Genomic DNA, 21,113 nt, shown 5'->3' with positions numbered 1-21,113 from the left:
TTTCTGGAAAAGTTGATCTTTTAGGAATTGTTTTCCAGATCTTCAATAAATTTTTTCTTTAAATTTCAAAGAAAAAAAATAAAAGCCCACCATCCATAAATTGTCAAATTGCATATTAGCTCTGGAGAAACTGAGACAGGGTGACCACACAGAAGAAACTAGACAATCTGAATTTGACACGTGGCCTTAAAAGGCTCCTGAAGAGCCACAGAGGAAAGATATTCATAGATGACAAATAATCATTTTACTTTTTTTTTTTTTTGAGACAGGGTCTCACTCTGTCACCCAGGCTGGAATGCGGTGGCTCAATCATGGCTCACTGCAGCCTCGACCTCCTGGGCTCAGGCAATCCTCCCGCCTCAGCCTCCCAAGTAGCTGGAACCCCAGATGTACACCACCACAACTGAGTAATTTTTTAAAAAAATTATATGTAGAGATTCCTAAATACATTTTTATCAGAGAGACACTGTGTGCCAGCCCTGCCTTCTAGGAACAAAGTCTGATACAACCAGACAGTTCCAGGGTAGTGAGAACGGCTATCCCAGTCTGCTCTGTGGGGAGACTTCCCAGAGCCCAGAGAAGGAGGTGCCAGAGCTCAATCCTGGAGAAGACTAGGAAGAAGATATCTGACAGTCAGTTCCAGCAGAATGTGCATGTTTGCTAGAAGATAACTTTGTAAATGTGAGCAAATTTGTTTATATACATGAGGGGTCTGGAATGCTGTTGGGAACAGCATGAATGTTCCCCTGATCCCAGACCAAATGGCCCTATATTAATAATATCCCAACTCAACTGTGGTAAAGAAACAAAATTAAGAAGGCTTCTGGCTGTTACCAGTGAAAAAATAGGTTGCTCATTATGGCAATATATACATGTCTCAGCAGTAACTTGCTGCCTCTTCTGCCTGGTTTTGTGCAGTTTTACACATGGTCCCACTTTGCTGATAATTATGTTCCATGGCTCCCTCTGGATCTTAGACTTCTGCTGTCCATTTCAGTTTTTCCTCTCAGATTTCCTAAAGGCATTTTCTAAAAGCAAGGAGAGAATTTAAGTAATCATCTGGGCGATCAAAAACTAAAAAAAAATACCCTTTCTGTAATTCAAACAGACTTACCATCCTAAAAAAAAAAATGGTTTTAATAAAAGCTTTTTAAAGACTCGATTAAGTGAGTGCTTAACTTTTGAAATCATCTTTATGAAGTAACTAAATCAGAAAACGGAATTTTTCTTCATCTGAAAATAATCAATTGTTAAAAGTAAGCTTTCACAATCAGCATTTAGCATTTGTTGACGTCTCCAAGTACAACAAATGAATGGCCAAGCAAAAGAAATAAATAAATTAGGGATTTCAAAGAATATCCGTTTAGTAAGACATTTTGCATTTGGCAATCAAATTATATCTGATTACCACAAAGGAGAGAAGAGGGGAGAAAAGTACTAATAATTATGTGAACCCTAAGGACGTTGTCAAAAAGCTCTTTCTTTGCTCTCATTAGTTCTAATTTTCTCTATTGCTTATTCCATGACTTTTTTACTTGGCGTACTTGGAATTGAAAAGGCAGTCTTGGCTGGGTGCAGTGGTTCATGCCTGTAACCCCAGCACTCTGGGAGGCCGTGGCAGGTGGATCACTTGAGGCCAGGAGTTCAAGACCAGCCTGGCCAACATAGTGAAGCCACACCTCTACTAAAAAAAAAAAAAAAAAAAAAATTAGCCCAGCATGGTGGTGGGTGCCTGTAATCCCAGCTACTGGGGAGGCTGAGGAATGAGGATGGCTCGAACCTGGGGGCAGAGGTTGCCGTGAGCCAAGTTTGAGCCACTGCACTCCAGCCTGGGTGACGGAGGGAGACTCTGTCTCAAGAAACAAACAAACAAAAAGAAAGAAAGAAAAAGGAAAGGTAGACTTATATAAAACAGAGAGTAGAGCATAGGGCAGCAGAAAGGAAAACCTACTCGGCAAAAGTCACTTGTTTTAGCCTCATCCAGGAGCTTCCTCTAAGTTCACCTTTATTTTTCACACGTCCTGGGTCCGAATCCCACCGTGCTCTGCCGTATTCTTGCCCTTTGCTCTGTTGTTGAAAGAGTCATGAGCGAGGCCTCTCTGTGGATGGTTCCAATGAGCCACATGAACAAAGCCATCGTCAGTAAGCAGCCACATGTCTGGAAGAGGAATGTAGACCCACGGGAGGAGCATCAGCTCACTCACCTGTGTGACCTTGGGCAAGTCTTTTCTCTCCTTCAAACCTGTTTTCCTATCTGTGAAATGGAGAAAATAGGATTCTCCTCTCCACTTGCTATAAGGATGGGAAAAGGATCATATAGTTAAAGAGTCTGAGAGGGCAATCTTAAGTCCTAGCACCTTGTAGGTACTTAGCAAATATTTGGTGAATTTGAGTCTGAGCCAGATGACAACTGTTTCATCCATTGCTATGTGCTGATGAAATGCAAATTGTGATTAATATTGGTGAATGAGAAGCTTGATTAAGGAAGAAAGACTGTCATCCCCCAACATGATCCTGTTTGTGTGTCACAGATCCAGATAGATAATATATGTATTACCAGCTCTGTTACTTTCTCCAGCATCACAGCTACTTTGTTTAATGTAGTTACAAAATACCAACAAAATTATCCCAACTACGTTTCTTTACCCTATTACCCATCTAGTGGAGAACAATATGATTTAGGCACATTTATTATAATATAAGAATAAAATAGGCAATAATATATCTTGACCTTTCCAGGAATTGGAAAGAGGGTTGAGTCACTTTCCCCACAAATGATGCTTTATTGATAGAAAATGTAGGTTCATGATAAGTTCATAAACAGAATTGACATTTCCAGAAAAAAATTCTTATATATAATTAGGATCAAATTATCATCATTGTGATATTTTAAATATATTGCTGTCATTCCATTTTTATTTTCAAAATGTTCATCTACTTTATCCCGAGTTATTCTTCTGTTACTCTAGGATGGTATAATTTTATGAATCTATGTTTTACATCAAATTATTTTGCCAATTTAACAGATTAAAAAAAACTGAGGGCCAGGCGCAGTGGCTCATGCCTGTAATCCCAGCACTTTGGGAGGCCGAGGCGGGCAGATCACCTGAGGTCGGGAGTTCGAGACCAGCCTGGCCAACACGGAGAAACCTCGTCTCTACTAGAAATACAAAATTAGCCGGGCATGGTGGCACATGCCTGTAATCCCAGCTACTCGGGAGGCTGAGGCAGGAGAATCGCTTGAACCTGGGAGGCGGAGGTTGCAGTGAGCCAAGATCCTGCCATTGCACTCTAGCCTGGGCAACAAGAGCGAAACTCTGTCTCAAGAACAAAAAAAAAAAAACTGAGGCTCAAAAGAGTCTAGCCTGAAGCCCACTGGAGCCTCTAACACAGGTCTGATGCCTGGGTTTTGCCCCCAGACATTCTGATTTAATTGGTTTGCACTGGCTTTGTGGTATCAGGACTTTTAAAAGCTCACAGGTGATTATAACAAGAAACGAAGTTCAAGAACTTTTGTGCTAGCAGAACAGACTGGTTTAAAAAAATCAAGTATAGTTATTTAGCCAATTCAAGACTTTCTATCACTTTCCTGGCCTTTACACTTTAGTTTACCTCCTATATCCCACCTACAGACTCTTTTGAAAAGATTCTGCTAAGTCCAGATATCCAAAAGGAAAAAAAGAACAAGAGAAAGAAGAAAAAATAGAAGCCTGGATAATCTCCCAAGATATTCCATGTTGACTAATAAAAATCAGCCCTACCCACACACACAAAAATGTAAACATTCCTCTTATTGTGCTGGTAGAATTTGTTAGCAGTTAAGTGAAGCCCAATGACACTGTAATAATATATAAAACCACTTATTTATATTCATAAATTTTAAATGATGATGTGGAATTGCAGTTTCCATATGGGCATTTTATCCTGTCCTTGCTCTAAGATAAATCTTAACCTGCCTTACATTTTCTCCCAAAGTGCAGTGTGAATTGTAGACAGAGAATCATAGGGCCATACTGAAGAGAGTCAAGGGGACTGGGGGTGCCGTGCAGGTGGGGACAGTTAACAGGAGTCAAGCACACTGGGAGGAGCAGCGGAACTGCTATTGAAGAGTCCTTTAATGACCTTGGAATGGTTTAAAACTAAGTGGGAATATTCTAGCAGTAAACTACTCAAGACTGCCATGCTTCTCCTGAGTTTACAGATATTAATAATAGAGTCTGGCAATGAATAGACTGCAAACCAGATCCATGATTCAAACCCAAAAATCCACAAGGGGATGAGAATTTTCTAAAGCATGACGCCTGAAATGGTTTCCCAGAGGAAAGCGAGGAATTCTACATTACAAAGTGACTTCACATCCGTTCCCCCACAAGCCTCCCCACAGCTCTTCCCCAGTAACCCCTAGAGAAATGGAGACCAGGAGGCCAGGTCTCCTATGGACAGTGGTGAGAGTTCATTTTCCATTTTGCAAACTAATTTTGTTCGTGTCAGTTGCAATGCTCTGCCAAGTGGTGGATGGGAATTTCTAAATCAAAAACTACTAACCTCAAACCACAACCAGCCTGTGTCGAACTTCAGAAACTACCACCAAACCAGAACGTATGGTAATAATACTATAACTATTTGTAAAATACTGCCAGATTTGTCACGTTTAGAAAATTCATAGCACATTTTTGGCACATAATCTATTCTGAATAATGATGATAAAGATGTATATATATAAATGTATGTTTTTAACTTCCCTATTTATTTTATTGATGCATGACAGTAAGTTAGCTAAATCTCTATCATCCATCTGTATGGTGCAGGTACAGATTAGATCCCTGCAAAGCCAATTGTTTAAGTCTTTTTATCCAATTATGCTGAAAACCTTCAAAATTTATATAAAAACACTGCAGACTTTTTCATTGTCATGGGGTGTGTGTGTGTGTGTGTGTGTGTACATGTATGTGTTTTACCTACTCCAGCTGAGACACCTTATTTCATTGGAAAAAAATCCTGGAACGTTTTAAAATTTATGAAGTCAAAAGCCTCTCTGACAACTTGTTTCGCTACTTGCATTGCTTCAGTGTGAACTAATAACCCAAGGGAAGCTCAAACCTTCACTGGAATTTAAAGCTGGAGGCCTTCACCTCCAGGGCCCAGTATCTGAAAGAGTTGCTAGGAACCTTGACAGGAGATTAGGACCAGGACAGGGCTGGGAAATGATAAGGAAATCCACTGTGAGGTGGATAGAGAGCAAACTCCTGCTCAAGAACTAGCAGTGGGGGGAAAGCCAGGTGAAGGCAAGTTTCTGAAAAGATGCCAATGGTGGGGAGTGAAAAGAAGGTGGGGTTATTCAGCAAGAGCTGAATCTTTCTCAGTAAGTTAAATAGGGGCTGCTCTTATGAAAACCCAGCTATCTTTCCCCATATTTACACCTAGGCTGGTAAACACAGCCTGTGCCGATCATAGGGCAATGCTGTTGGCTCCGTGCAACTTTATTCTGCCCAGTGTCAGCCAGGCCTTGCTGCACTGCTTGCTGCATATAGGATCCTAGAGTCCCGGCCCTAATAGGTCACGTTGATACATCCCAGATTAGTGGACACCCACTCTCCACTTGACAGAGAATTTCTAACTGTGTTCCACTGGGTCCCTGAAATGCTCATCGTCTCTTTTATTGACCACCAGATGATTCCCAGGCTCCATTGTCGTGTCCAAATATTTTCTGGTTTGTTTGGCCCCTAATTCAATTCCCCTTCCCCCTCACCACTGTGCCACTTTCATCATGGAAAAGATGATTCACTGAGTATTTCCATTTAGCAGTTAAGCAGCCCTTTTGTAGCTGATGCCATGCTAGTGAGCATCCTCAATTGATGCAACCTGGTGTGGGAAAAAGAACAGAGTTTCAGGCCTGGTTCGATGCTGACTCAACCACTTTCTAGCTGTGTGACGCTGAGCAAATGATTTCACCTTGCTGAACATCATTTTGCCTATGTTCAAAATGGGACTAATAAGTGGACGGAAGTTTGAGGAGGGAAGAGATCATACATGTAAGCAGCAGTTAACACTTGTGTCACCTTCCTCGCCCTGCCATGCTCTTCTAACTTCCCTTCCCCGCACCTCTGCTCATTCTCTGTTTCATCTTTGCCTCAGAGAAAGAGGTAAACCTATACCTCCCCAAGGCAAACCACTTCATTTCTACCCTCCGTCCCTACCTTGCCCTTCTCCTATCTTTCAACTCTCCCTTTTCACTAGCTTCTTATCCTAAGACCACAAATATGCTCAAGTTTCTTTCATCCTAAAAAGAAAGACCTTTCCTCAACCTTCTCCACAATCATGTTTTTCAAAGTATCTCATCACTGAAAGCTCATTTGATCACTTTGCCCAAGGTAGCCTGGAACTCTACAAAGAGATGGTAAGAAGTGCATGTGTAATCTTGGGGGTGAGGCCAGTAGGGCACCCAAGGTGGCCCCTTTCATTCTGACAGAACCCGACACTCTGCCAAGGCATGATACTAATATTCAGAAGACTTTCAGTATCATTTTATCCCTTGCCAAATGTTGAAAAACTCTCAAAAATTCTAACTTAGATCCCAAACGCTATTGTCCAACTTAAATTCCAGGGGCCTTTTGTTTCATTCACCAGTTGTTGGTTTTCTGTTTTGTTTTGTTTTTTCGAGACGGAGTTTCGCTTTTGTTGCCCAGGCTGGAGTGCAATGGCGCAGTCTTGGCTCACTGCAAACTCTGCCTCCGGGCTCAAGCTATTCTCCCGTCTCAGCCTCCTGAGTAGCTGGAGCTGGGACTACAAGCATGCACCACCATGCCCAGCTAATTTTGTATTTTTAGTAGAGTTGGGGTTTCTCCATGTTGGTCAGGCTGGTCTCGAACTCCCGACCTCAGGTGATCCACCTGCCTCGGCCTCCCAAAGTGCTGGGATTACAGATAGGAGCCACTGCACTTGGCCTCATTCACCATATTAATAAAAACATTTTTTACATACACGATTCAATTCACCCTTGTGTTTAGAACTCTGGATGCATAATCCTAATTCTTTGTAATTATCATCTGATTTCTCTTTCACTTGTAGAGTGAACCAAGAGCTGGATAATGTACTATAAAAATAGTAAAGGGAAAGTAGTCCTTCACATTTCTTAAACTTACAGTCCTCTTATTAAAAAGCTCTATTCCCAATGGAGATGAAGGCTTCAATTCTGGGATCTTTTGGGTATTCATTTATGGCCAATCTTCTCCTGTTTTTTCAGCTTTCTCTGCCATTGCCGTGGCACATAAACTTAACTAGAGACAAACTGTTTGACTTCTTGTTTGGCAGACATGACTTTGTGGTTTCCCACTTGCACACACTGCACACCAAATATCACCGTACCTCCTCTCTGCCTGTCAACACACTCTCCATCATTAAGGGCCAGGTCAAGTCCCATATCCCTCATGAAGTCAGCTGTAACTGTTCACCCCAGAAAATATGCCCTTTCTCCTCTGAACTTATTTGGTGAATCTAGCTGAGCCATCCAGCCATGCAGTCTTGTAACAGCTCCTTTTTATCTTGTTGGCCTGTTTCATGATTTTACATAGTGTGTGCATGTTTTGTCTCCCAATTAGCCTGCAAGGTTCTGGTGGACAGAGATCACATCTTCCTCCCACACTCTGCTATTCCTAACATAGCCTTTGACAAGGTCGGCACTTCATGTGGCCCTGCTTCTGTTCCCTCCCCAAGTAACATCCCCACTCTACTGGAATTTCACCTTGTTTCTAACACCAAAAAATAGAAATAGTGCAAGTTGATATAACGAAAAAGCACTGGGGGTTTCCAGTAAAGCCATTAGAATAGATTGTGCTTAACTTGGGGATAAATGCCTTGGAACAGGCCAGTTAGACCCAAGTTATAAAGAAAAGAAATGGAGCAGAGGGTCTAGGAGAGCAGGGCCCATGCTGTCTTTGCTCGCCATCATTTCTCCCCCACCTACTGTAGTGCCTGGTCCATGTAGGCATGCAGTTAATGTCTGTTGCATAAGTGAATGCCCAAATGCTGAAAGAAAAAGCAAATGCCATGTGGAGGGACCAGCTCGTGCAAAAGGAGCCAGCACATTATGCTTGAGAAGCAGAAGACTTATTTTCCTGGATGGAACCAAAAAATTACCTGCAAAATGATGGAGAGGAAGAAGAAAAGAAAAATAATAAATGGCATCGAAGTGATTGCCAGGAGTTTCTTTTTAGCAGTGAGTTACAAACACTCTATTATCTGTTCATTCATTTATTCCACAATTGAGCATCTAATATGTGCCAAGGCACTATGCTAAGACCTGGAGATTCTATAGTGAGCAAAACACAGTCTCTGCCTTGAAGGATCCTGCAGCCTTTTCATCATGAACTCTAGTAAGTGGTGGCACATACTTATGACCTTGGTTATTGTGATTCTAACAATATTTAGTACAAGAGAACCATGTGTCCAGCCTCAGTCATAGATGGCTCCAGCAGAGAATAGAGACCTTGGTTAAAATAAGCTCCAATATAAATTACATCATAATAACAGATGATTTGAAGGCAGCAAGAAAGAAAGACTTGAAATTTAAGGAAGATCTTTCTGCCTGGAAGGCTGCCTGGAATTTTAGAATGGCCAAATGAGTAACTGTGGAACAGCCCAAGTTTATTTATGGGCCATGCAGAAGCCCAAGCTTGCCATCCAAGACCCTTGGCTTTGGGTCTAAATGATGGGTTAAGAAGAAAAAAAAAAATTAAAAAGAAGATGTTCACATTGAATTTTTTTTTCTGGTCATCTAGATTAACTTGCTCTTTGACATGTTCCTAGAGCCGTGGTTGGAATAGATTTTATTAGAAACCAAAAAGAGAAATAATTTTTTTTTAATTTAGAGACAAATCTCTGAGGGTCAGATGACACAAAGCAAATTAATTTTAGAGCGGATGTGGAAATGAATGAGACCTTGGAGCAGTACTTCCAACAATAGTGTTTAATGAGTAGACATTGGTTGGTTTATTTCTGACATCTTATGAATTCTAAGATCACTGCCTGTGACTAGAAGATTTGGCCTTCATTTTTCATTTATCTCATTTTCTTTCTTTTTCTCTTCTCTTTATTTCTTTTTCTCCAGGATGATGGCCTCCCAGAAAATGAACATCAGCTGTCAGTAGCTGGAAAGATAAAGAAGCATTTCAACACAGGCCCCAAGCCGAATAGCACGGCAGCTGGAGTTTCTGTCATAGCAGTAAGCATCTGAAATATCCACCTATAACTTTTTTAAAGCAACCCACCTAAGAGACAGGCATTACTCAGGAGATTCTCCAGTCAGAGACAGCAGAATGGGTCATTTCTTTAGACAGCTCAGCCACTTAATGCACTAGAGGAGGTATGGGACTTATATATATTATGTGTTTCTGCAGATCATTTCCCTGGGCGTCACATCATTATCCAACACCTCCAGGGTGTCTTGCAGTATATATTAATTTTATGATTTATTTATTTAAAACTGAAAACCTCCCCCATGCTGGACTCTGTGCCAATGCAAACTTCTTGGCTCTAAGAAAAAGAGTTCATAGTGTCCTTTTGCTAGGACCTAGAAAGGAAAGGGAAGCTGAGAGAGACAACATTGCAGGGAGAGCTTGGAACACTATAGATCTTGATACTAGACGTAAATTAAAGTCAAAGCATAGCAGAAAGCTACGCAGTGAGATTTTCAGTGAAATTGAATTACTGTGAACACCCAACGAAGTCACGATGTCTTGCTCCTTAGAAATTTCTGTTCTTAAAGTTGAAAGTCTTTTAACATTTACTATTTTATTGATGCGGCTGCACAAGGCCTTTCTTTTCTGTTCTATACATGCAGACATACACTACATGCAATTTGATCGCAGCTCTAGGCAAAGATTAAATTGGGCCGAGGAATAATGAAACCTCATACTTCCTGGTGTCATATTCTAGAGTAAATATATTCAAGTTCCAATTACTTGAGTTTTTAATAATTTCCTCTTTTTTTCAGAGTATGTAAATTTTAATAGCATATTCAATCTGAAAATCACTTGAGCTGTTTTTCTTCTCCAAACAAAGAATTTAAGACACTATGATGTGGACTTTTTCAAAAGTATTTATGCTATTAAACAGCACCTCTCACTCATGAGCAGTACTGAATATTTAACGACTTCTCTGGGTGTTTTTGGTTTCTTTCTTTTTTTTCTTTTTTGGTTGCGCGAGAGCTCTAAAAAAAAACTGAAGATAAACAAGTGATCTGTTTGATGCCACCAATCCCAGATCTGGGTTACTAAATATTTGATATGAGGTTCCAGAATTTGCAAATGGTACAAATGCATGCATACACACCCTCGTACTGTTTGCATTTCATGTTTCTTGATTGAACCCTTTCAATAGTGATTTACATGCGTGTGAGCAACTGGCACATGTGTAAAGTGAAAGGGAATGCCTACTCTTCCAGATGTTCCTCAGTGCTGCTGAAGTTTTAAAATTTCAAGTTGTTCTTGCCCTCTATCTTTAATTCTTTCTAAGAAAATTCAATGTAGAAGTAAATTAGCCTCTACATCTTCCATAGATGATCAGTGTTCTTTGTTCTGAGCTGATATTCAGTCAGTAAGTTTTGAAAGCAACAATCTCATAGTGATTCTCTACTAAACCAGACGTTCTATACTCTGTTTCCATTGTTCGTTCAAGATGTATGTCTATTCCAAACATTTGATTCCACAGTTTTCTTTTGGAATGGACTGCCAGCACGCTTGTCCATGAAAGGGACTGTTTTTCTCCTGCTAAGGGCTTACAGCTGCTAGAGAGAGTGCCTTTTCCACCTCTGTCATTTTGCTTTTGTTTTCTTTTTTTTTTTTTCCTGGTCTTTTATTTTAATCAGTCTTTGGTTAAGTTTGCCTTGGTTGCTCAATATTGGTTTGTTCACAGTATTCTAGGAGTCTTACAATGACTAAGGGCAGGAACGTCAGGGCAATTTTCCAATTGATAAACAACACATATTTGAGGGGAAATCCTATTTTAATCAAAGTTGGATGAATTCTAAAGCGTTATCCAATGAATTCATTAAAACCTCATCTAGGTGGATCTTAAAACACTCATTAGTATTTGAAGATCAAAGATCCACTATTTTTTTTTCCTAAATGTCATGATTGGACCACTTTGAATGCAATTTTGAATGCAAGTTTCTCAATTCATCACTAACACGGTTTCCATGGAAACTGCACAAACTGGTAATATACTTACAAATTGTAAAGTGGGCTGTGTAATGCTGAGTTATGCATTGGTTGCACGCTTGTTTAATCTTTACCGCTGCAGAGGTTTGTTTGTTTGTTTTTTTTAATAATTATCAACTTAATTCAGATTCAAAATAATTGGCTGGTTTCAGAAAACTATATCTTAAAAAATGCCTGTCAGATCTATAGCACAATTCATATGTTAACTATCAGCATTAATATTTCAAGCATAAAAGAGAATATCAATGTAGATTTCAGAGATTGTTTTAAGAGAAACTGGTCTACCATACTATGTACATTTAGGCACCTTCTCCAGAATGCTTTTCCCTCATAAATATCTCTACCTTCTAGAAGAACCTGGCCGAGGTCAGTAGCCACAGTGTGGGGCTGGGAATTAGAAACTGGCTATTTTGGCCACCTTCATTGTGTTACTTTCAGAATAGCACTGGATACATCCAATTACATTGCATAACTATTTTTTCATTCTTAAAATGCAAAGGCTGACTATCAGGGGACTATCACAAGAAAAAGAAATCCTGGCATTAAATAATATTCCAAAGTATGACTGCCAAGAAAGATTATTCTGCTATGAAGCAAAGTAAGTGGGAGGTAGAAGAAAAATTTTTTATAAATGGTATATTCTATAAAGACTATTTGATAATTTAATAATTTAATATAATGATTAATTTGCTCACATTATGAAAAGTTCAGGAATTGATATAATACAGTGATGATTTCTATTTGATAGATTTACAAAAACTGATTTCAGCATAAATTTCATTCAAACAGCATTTTCCTGGGTATGTATGCTCTCCCCAGAGGCTATAAAATAATGTATTTTAAACCGCCTTTACCATGGGACTAATTTTTTAGAATGACATACACCCTTTATAATTTTTTAAAAATTATTATTTAGGATGTAGTGTTAGTTTGTGGTTTGGTGGCTGTTGGGGAATCAACAATTAAATAATTAATTTTTAACTAGTACTTCTCACTCCTTAGTTAGAAACCAAACTACCTGCTGGGGATCACCAATGCTCATAAGAGAATCTGTGACACTTTTTCTTTCTTAGAATGACAAAAGAAAAAAAGCATACTGTCATAACCGGCAGCCTCTCTCACAGGTGTAATTTATGATATAAGCATAGTTTAACATGTACTCATGTTCTGAACTGTAGTGTTTTTTGTTCATGTTGTCATTTTTTTCTTCGGCTTCACACTCCCTACATTATTAAGACCAAAGAAAGGACAAATGATAACTTTATATTAAGGTTGCAAGAGGGCCTCGAGTTGGCTAGGACAGTAATTACCAGCTGGAGGTTCACAGGGATCACACACCCTCCTGAAGGAGGAAAGGTGCTCTGAATTAGGTCAAGCTGTGGGATTAGGTGGAAGCCATTGCATTCCTTAGAACTGCAGCATTCTGTGCCTCTCAGAGAGATGCCATTGTCCCTCTGCTGCCTTTCTCAGTGTTGGGGGATTTAAAAAAAGGAGAGAGAGAGAAAGGGAAACAAAAGGTTATTAAAATGCAATTTATAGACATAAAATGAATTAGAGATGACATTTTAACGGTGAACTTTTTGAGAGCTGAGGGAAGAGAGAGAGGCATTATTAGATTTGCTCAGCTTGATGAAGAACCGATGACTAAGATGTCAGTTCCAATTTATTTTTCCTCATTTAACACTGTTTATTATTTTAACCAATAATTTTCCTAATGCTTTAAAGTTCTTCTTTTGCATTTTGCTCATGCAAATAGAGCATTTCAGTCTAATTGAACAAATCCATACTAATCAGCGTGCATATAATTGTGACACTGGGAAGCTTAGTTCTAAAATGAGACCTGGTTATATGACACTTTGCCTGTAGATGGCAATAGAAAGCTAATTACTAAGTAGCTGTCTTTGTGGCCAAGCATACACCTTCATCTTCCTGAGAGCAACTATACTTCGATTTTTTTCTCAATAAAACGAAACACACATTTTTAAAAAGATTAAAACTTCACATTGCATTTTATGAACACTTGGATAGCCTAGTTTATAATCAGAACACTAAATCCTCCAAGCAGTTTTTAGTTTAAATGCCTGGTGCCCTGGCATGTTTTTGAAATGCCTTTGTGAATTTAAAAGTAGAAACTGTCATCAGCATCATACCAGTAACGCATTTGAAAGAACACATGAGCCCCTCTGAAGAAAGGTGTCCAAGTCGCATCCTCTCGTGGGCAGAATGGGGAAGCAGGCACACAGCATAATTAGTGTTCGTCAGGTTTGGGGGATTGAATCTTTTATTCCCAGGTAGCCAAAAGCTAACATCTTATTCCAGGATGAACAACTTTGAGAACTTCTCCTGTCTTCTATTTATTGTACTTTGTGTTAATCAAAAGCACTTAACTGTTCATACGCATTTTTAATATACAGTGAAAACTATTTTTTGTTTTATTTCGCTTTCCATATTTTCATAGAGAAAATTTATTGACTGTTTTATACTCTATCTTCTTAGTTTAGAAATGTAATTAAGATTCACCTTTAATTAGACCATATACCTTTTATAAAAAGGAAAAGAAAAGAAAAGATTCACCTTTAAGAGTAGCTCTGCTTTTGAAGATTAACTCAGAAATTTAAATTGCTGTAATTGATGAGGTTTCAAAACCTGATTCTTTTCCTCTTTCATTTCATAGTTATGAAGCCCTCAATTTAAGCCTTATGCGGTAATACTCTATGGGGTCCAATCTGCTTTCTCTTAAGTGGCTAATGCTCATTTCAGTACTTTATTGAATTGTGAAGCATTTTCTATTCTATGGCATATGAAGAGGTGTTTATATCTTTTGATATAAATTGAGAGGACATGATTAAAATGGTCATTCAAAAACTTGTTTGAAGAACTAGATCTATTTGAGCAAATTGGCCTCCAAAATAGTCATGAGGTGTCATTTCCTGCCTTTTTGTTTTCAGTATGCAGACTTAGGATATTAGCTAGTTACTCTGCAGAAGAGGCATCGTAACTATATATACATATAGAATCAATGAAGAACAGCTTGGTCTGGAGTCTTAATTCTTTAGCACAATGTTGATCCACTGAGTTGCCCCATTTCTCTCTGCTCAGCTGGACCACGGGTTTACCATCAAGAGATCAGGGTCTTTGGACTACTACCAGCAACCAGGAATGTATTGGATAAGGTATGAGATGGTGCAGCTCAACAGTCAGTGTTTCCATGGCAACGTGCTGGCAGTCTCCATTAACCAGTTCCTTCGGTGGATAAACATGCTTTTGATTTGTTATCCAGTCCATATGCTGCTTTATCAGTTTCATTTTAATCTTGATTGAGATGCCACACCCCCTCATTCCTTTTTTTCACCCATTATTCACACTGACATTTGCCAGCTTTCTTTCCATTGCACATGCTCAGTATCAATTTTCCTTATGGTTAAAAGGACAGTATATTTAGTGCTAATGCCAAAGCATTTTCCTGCTGTTGCTAATTAAAACAATGATTTCCAGTGCTCTTCTGTCCCTTAACAAATGGAAGAACAATAGCACACTAGTGTGTGTTCTATAGAAGTATATACTGTCATTTTAAAGTCATCAAGCCCAACCTTGACCTGATTAGATGGATAACAATGCATTTACACCTTAGCAGTAGAAGCGCCTCAAAGTACAATGGGCTATAGAATGCATTGTGTGTGTTGGTAAGCTTGTGTTTTCAAATTCTCCACCTTTTTGTTTTGTTTTTGTTTTATTGTTCCCTCTTCCCCCTGGAAATCCCTCTATGTATTAGCTATTGCATGAATTTATTTTTCAATATTTTGTAACTGTCAGATTATTTAGCCGGCTTATCTGCTCAAGCAAAAGGGATTATGGGAGGTATCGATTTTTTTAAAACTGGGTTAAGAATTCTATCCAATCGTTTTCTATTCCAGTCAACTGCCCTGGCATTTCCTTCAAGGGGCATTGTTTGTGTCTCTTTAAGTTCTCCACAAGCAGGATGGTTTTTGATGGTTTGAGAAATGAACTCTGAGAAATTCTAGGGAGCCTGTTTTCTCCACCTTAATGTTTCTGAAATGATCTCCAGGTAACACTCCACGTCTTAGTGTTTGAAAAAAAAAAAAAATTCCACTGGTTTTGGCATTTGTTTTCTCCAAACTATGGAGCCTATCTGTAGTAAGACAGTAGCTGCCTGGTGTTGTTTCATGGTTAGACTGCAAAGTTTTACAAAAAAATTAAAATATATATGTATGTGTGTATATATGCACATATAAAGTATATATATAATACATAATGTATATGTGTGTGTATATATATATTTTATATATATATATATATATATATATGATTTTAGCCCCAATTGTTACTCCTGGTTATTTTTCTGTAATCAGACACTCAAAACATAGTACATAGGAAAGCAGAAAGGGGCATACCTTGACAAATGATTCAGATATACTAAAATCATGATCATTTCCAAATCTGTTTAAAGCAAGAAAACACCCAAAGCTCAATAAAATTTTCTAAGGTCATTTTGACATAGAAGGCTATTTGTGTCTTCTCCATTTATAATGCATGTAGGAGTTGCACATTCATTTATTTAATTTACCTACATAATTGGCCTTATAGATGTAGAAAGAACTTAATTTTTGACTTTATTTTGGAGGGAGGAGGGCGAGTTCATCATAATCTGCCTTTGTGCAGATCCTTCTTTTTTGACTTTGTAACACAGAAGAGGATTCATCCATCTTTTACTTTTACCTGAAAGAATATATACTTCCAGAAGAGTGCACCTATCAGGAATGCACATCTCTATAAATTTTCACAAACCGAACATGCCCCTGTAGGCAGCACCCAGATCAGGCACAGAATATTCCTAGCACCCCAGGGGCTCCCTTCCAGGAGGGGTCACTTCACCTCAAGGGTAAACACTGACCCTAGAGTCTAGCCACATTAATTAGCTTTGGCTGGTTTTGTACTTTATATAAATCAAATCACACCATGCTCCACCCTTTTTAAATTATATGTCTCCTAATGTCAGGAATATTAACCAGATATACATGTGTAAAGTTAATATACAATTAAAAATAGGCATCAAGTATGTCTAATTATAGTTGTACATATATGTATTATAAAAATTACACATATAAAGTCATCTAATTTCAAAAACCTCTGGAAAATTAAATTACTCAATTTGTAGGATTATGGATGGTAACTAAGCCCCAAGTAAACACAATAATTAATAAACATAGCCAACTACAAAAAGGCCATTTAACTAAAATCCTAGTGATGGTTCCCATCAGCAGACAAAATGACACATCCCTGAATAATGGGCAGGAGCAGATGGGAGATAATCTCTTTTTTCTTGCACACATAAACTGCTCTGTTTTCCAGCTGGGGCGGTAACAACAATGTTTATAGTTCGTGCTGTACTGAACAGCGCACCCAGTATGTAAAGCTAAATTGGAGAAATGATGCTAAAAACTCATCGGCATATATGCTTAATTAGGAAGTTTTATAATGCCATTTAGCCCCAGAACGTACACGCTCTCCTTACTGATTGCAAGTGCTTGCCTTTTATCTACGCAGAAGTGGGAGCATTTGTCTAACCATGGCGGCAGCCAACTTTCTAACATAAACAATCATTACAGGCGAGCATCCCGGCTCCCAATTGTTGTGTTTAAAGTGCTCATGGCTGTTTTTACTGCTGTAAGCCGAACACTTGGGAGTCGCTCTTGCTTTTTGTAAAGCAGATCACATGAGGGCACAGGCTGGGAAAGCCATCTCCTCAGAGTGCCCAGAATTGGTCTGTCCCTCATAACTGGCTTTTTGGTGATTGTAGACAAATAGTGGGGATTTGTTTTCCCCTTTCTCTCCATTCTCCAGCCTCATACCAGAGAGCTGCTTCCAAGGGAGCAGCATCCTTCACTTGACCCACGCATCCAGGAGACTTTGCTCCTGTCACCCAGAGTCCAGGGAGTATGCTGCCCCAGGAATGAGCTCACTGGGCTATCCCACACTCTCCTGACCTAAGAAGCCACCATTTCCCCCCCGCTGCAAGCCACTGGAGAACATTTGCATCCCGTTATATTTTCCCCCTCCTGGAAATGCATCCTTATTCAAAGGGGATGTGGTCACACACATTTCTACCTTCCCAAGTGAAGCTGTCACTATGGCAAGTGCTATGCCCTAGAACACATGGAGAAGAATCCTGCACCTTCAGCACACAGAACAGGGCAACAGCCAGAACCGGGTAACCCAATTAAATAAAACAAATATCAAAACAAGACATAAGCTAAACATGAGAAATAAGATAAAATGGGGAGGTGAGCTAGGACAAAAGGGTGGTTGAGTTCTCAGGCAAGACGTGACTAAAATGTGCATATTGGATTCGAGCACCGTCCCGAAACAGTGAGTAATGAGGCAGAGTGGCGGTGGCTGCGCACCGTCTTTGCAAGGCTATTAAAAGCTGTCATGCTTGGTTGTTAAAAGGAATGGGGTCAGTTAAATGCATCTTGCTCCGCGCAGGTTTGAGAAAACTGTTCCCCTGGAAGCCAGGGAGGAATCTCCATGTGGTGTGAGAAGGGATGTAGGGCCGGCCTCGGCCAGAAGCAGCCAAATGTACACAGCAAGTTGCAATGCATTGCAGGTTGCTCGGTGGCAAGTTGTCCTGGCCTTGCTCTGCAGAGTGAGAACGCCGTCCCCGCGGACAGCCAGAGCATGGTTGGCAGCCAGGGCAGATGCTCCACCCACTCCAGAGGCTCCCTCTGGAACACAGAGTTTGGGGGATTCAGTTTAACACATCGAAAAGTCATAGATTTAAACTTCAAAACCACTCAACCTGTGATTAGAGAGAAGTCTCAGGAAGGTAGTGAGGATTGGTCTTACAGTTGTACCTTGATACCCAAGCATGAGCTATTAGGCCATAGGCTCAAAAGATGAGTGATACCTATGCCTGTTGTGGCGTGAAGGTCACCAAGGGTCATTGGAAAGAACATGAGAATGGTGAAACTTCTGCGTTACATTTCCCAACTCAAACAGGTTGCTCACCGAGGTTTTATTTTCTTTTGTTTTGTTTTCAGAGGCCCCTTAAGAGAGGATTGCAATGACATATAAGTCTTTTTAAAATTTAGCTTACTTATTTATTAAAAATGAGAAAATGTCATGGCATTCCAAGTCTTAATCACTGAGTGTAAACTGAAGAGAGATTTTAACATTTTCCTAAGATTCCTGATGATTCTAGATTGACTGAAAATTGTGTAGTATCATATTTATTCTGCCCTTGCCTCAGAATCTCTTTCCCTCATTTTGACTTAAAAGTAAACATCTATGCTCTTTTCTACATATTCATTCCTGCCATACTTTGTGAATTCTCCTTAGTGAGGTTCATTGAGAGAATAGAGGCTTTATGATGTATAAATTCACAGGAAATCATACATAAAGAACTTAATTATAAGTATCGAGACACCTTTTATAAAGAAAGGGTGTAAGTATTCATAGGCTGGAATAAACAATTCTCAAATATATGTCAGACACATGGCACTTTTAGAAATTAAAAAGTCTTGGAGGCTGGGTGCGGTGGCTCACACCTGTAATCCCAACACTTTGGGAGGCCGAGTTGGGTGGATCACCTAAGGTCAGGAGTTCAAGATTCACCTGGTCAACATGGTGAAACCCCATCTCTACTAAAAATACAAAAAATTAGCTGGGCATGGTGGTGGGCACCTGTAATCCCAGCAACTCAGGAGGCTGAGGCAGGAGAATCATCTGGGCCCAGGAGGCAGAGATGCAATGAGCTGAGATCACACCACTGCACTCCAGCCTGGGCAGCAAGAGTGAATCTCCATCTCAAAAAAAAGTCATGGAGATTGAGATTCAATTAACTTAATTAAAGATTGGCAGTCCAGTGTGCAGAGAGAGTGTGGCTTTGGAGTCAAGAAGTCCTGGGTTTGGATCTAGTCCACCCCATTTCCTGCAGAGTGACCTTGGGCGAGTTATATTATCTGTCTGATTTTCAATTTCCACACCTACGAAAAGGAGAAGAGTGTTATCCACCTTCCAAATTTGTGGTGAGGATTAAATTAGCTGCTTGTGCAAAAGTGCTTTCACACACCCCAGCCCAAAGAAGAAACTCAAAAAAAAAAAAAAATTGCTTTCTGTTTCCCTCACTTCCAAGAGTAAATCACCCACTCCACAGATTTTCCTGAGAAAACTGATCTCTCTCCAGAGAGAGGCATTTGTTACTAAAGTAGAATCATGAACCGTTTTAATGTTCTGACTAGGGTAAACTGCTCAGTAATGTATATGTTATATTTCTTGTGAGCATTTGCGGCATTATGTTTTACCTGAAGTAGCTATAGTCAAAAATTCTGATGAAGTATAAGTTTAAAATGTGATCCTCTAGGACAGGGATTGGCAAACTATGGCCAATGGGCCAAATCTGGCCCACTTCCTTTTTTTTGTAAATAAAGTTTTATTGGAACACAGTCACACACATTCATTTACAAACTGTCTATGGCTGCCTTTGCCCTACAGCAGCAGAGTTGAGTAGTTGAGTCAGAGAACCATGTGGCTTGCACAACTTAAAATATTAACTATCTGGCCCTCTCCAGAAAAGTTTTCCAACACCCTTTCTAGGGGGAAAATATGTCTAAATTAAAAGGCGCCATCTGTACAAATGCAAATTCCACAAGAACAGGATTAGGGCTTGTTAAAAACTATATCTCCACTGCCTGGTAGAAGAGGCCTTCAATAAATATTTGTTAAGTTAACAAATAAATGATTGAACTCTCCAAAGAAGGGACCATTTTTTCACTGATTTTTTCAGGATAGACATGTTTTTGAAGAATTTGGGATACATCAAAGTTTGGGCAAATCATATGAGATGTTCTAGAATAACATCCCACTTTTAGCAATCCAGGACTAAGCTTTTTGGCAAGGTTAAAATGGTTTCTGCAATTAAAGGAACTACCCCTGACTTACTTGCTTTGCAGGCACTAAATTTTCATAGATTTTCTTAAGGCAGACTGTGCTTTTGGTTGCTGTTTAGTTTACTGATATGATGGAGAACAAACATGGCAATTCCGCCGAGGTTGGGCTCCTATAAGAAAATCAAGGGCTGTCGAGCAGAGGAAGCACACAAATTTTGTCCTGAGCTCAACCGCCACCAATTGACTGTAATTTTAACTGTCTGATGGGAGGCCATCAGAAACCCACTGCAGAGCTAGGCCAATTTAAGACTCTATTAAGAATCAGGTCAGCAGGAGAAGCCTATGTTTAAGATTAGTAGTGCAGAAGCATAAGGTCAGCTCTCCCAGGAAAATGGGGAATAATATTTAAGATAGTCATGCCAAGAAAGTAAGCAGCTTGGAAGGCTACTCAGTTGCATTCCAAGAAGGCCTCCTTTTGCCATTTTAATGGTCATCTTGAAGAAGAGCCATGCCATGTCTTCAGATACTGTGTCATTTCTGGCAAGACCTCAAAAGGATATGAAAGCAAAACAAAACAGAACTGCAATAAGCACGAGAGTAAGCCCAATAAAATGAGGAGGGTGGATATTTCAATTGATTTGTCAGTTTAATTTTACTAGCAAGCAAAACATTTCCAAACTGACATGCAAATCGTAATGTAGTCCCCACAGAGTGAGGGTAAGCAAAAGAAAGGGTTCCTGAGATTAATGTCCCAGCAGCTGCATCCCCAGTTCAGTCTCCTAGGTAGTATGAATAATGGATGGGCTAAAAGGCAAAATGCACAATAATGTTCTTTTATTAATGAAATGAAGACTATATGTGATGGCTAGCAATAAATTAAGAAAAGCAAAAAAGGAAAAGCAGTCAACGTTTGCCTGTGAAAAATGCAGTTACTTAAATCCAATAATTACTGCCATGACAGAAAACATTGCCTCACAATGAAAATGAGTAC

General features: G+C 39.5%; 1 protein-coding gene across 2 annotated transcripts in view; it reads left to right on the top strand.

Moving 5' to 3' along the window:
- Nucleotides 1–21,113, top strand: part of DCLK1 (doublecortin like kinase 1) — a 357,223-nt gene that overhangs the window by 325,862 nt on the left and 10,248 nt on the right. For both annotated transcript variants that reach the window (XM_024230846.3, XM_009248563.4), the window contains one exon: nt 9,107–9,220. In XM_024230846.3, coding sequence (XP_024086614.2) covers nt 9,107–9,220 — 114 coding nt within the window. The remainder of the gene's footprint in view (nt 1–9,106; nt 9,221–21,113) is intronic.

The sequence above is a fragment of the Pongo abelii genome, chromosome 14 (genome assembly GCF_028885655.2).
Source record: "Pongo abelii isolate AG06213 chromosome 14, NHGRI_mPonAbe1-v2.0_pri, whole genome shotgun sequence".
Classification (NCBI taxonomy): domain Eukaryota; kingdom Metazoa; phylum Chordata; class Mammalia; order Primates; family Hominidae; genus Pongo; species Pongo abelii.
The sequence above is the reverse complement of the archived record's forward strand: the minus strand, read 5'-3'. Positions and strand labels throughout refer to the sequence as shown.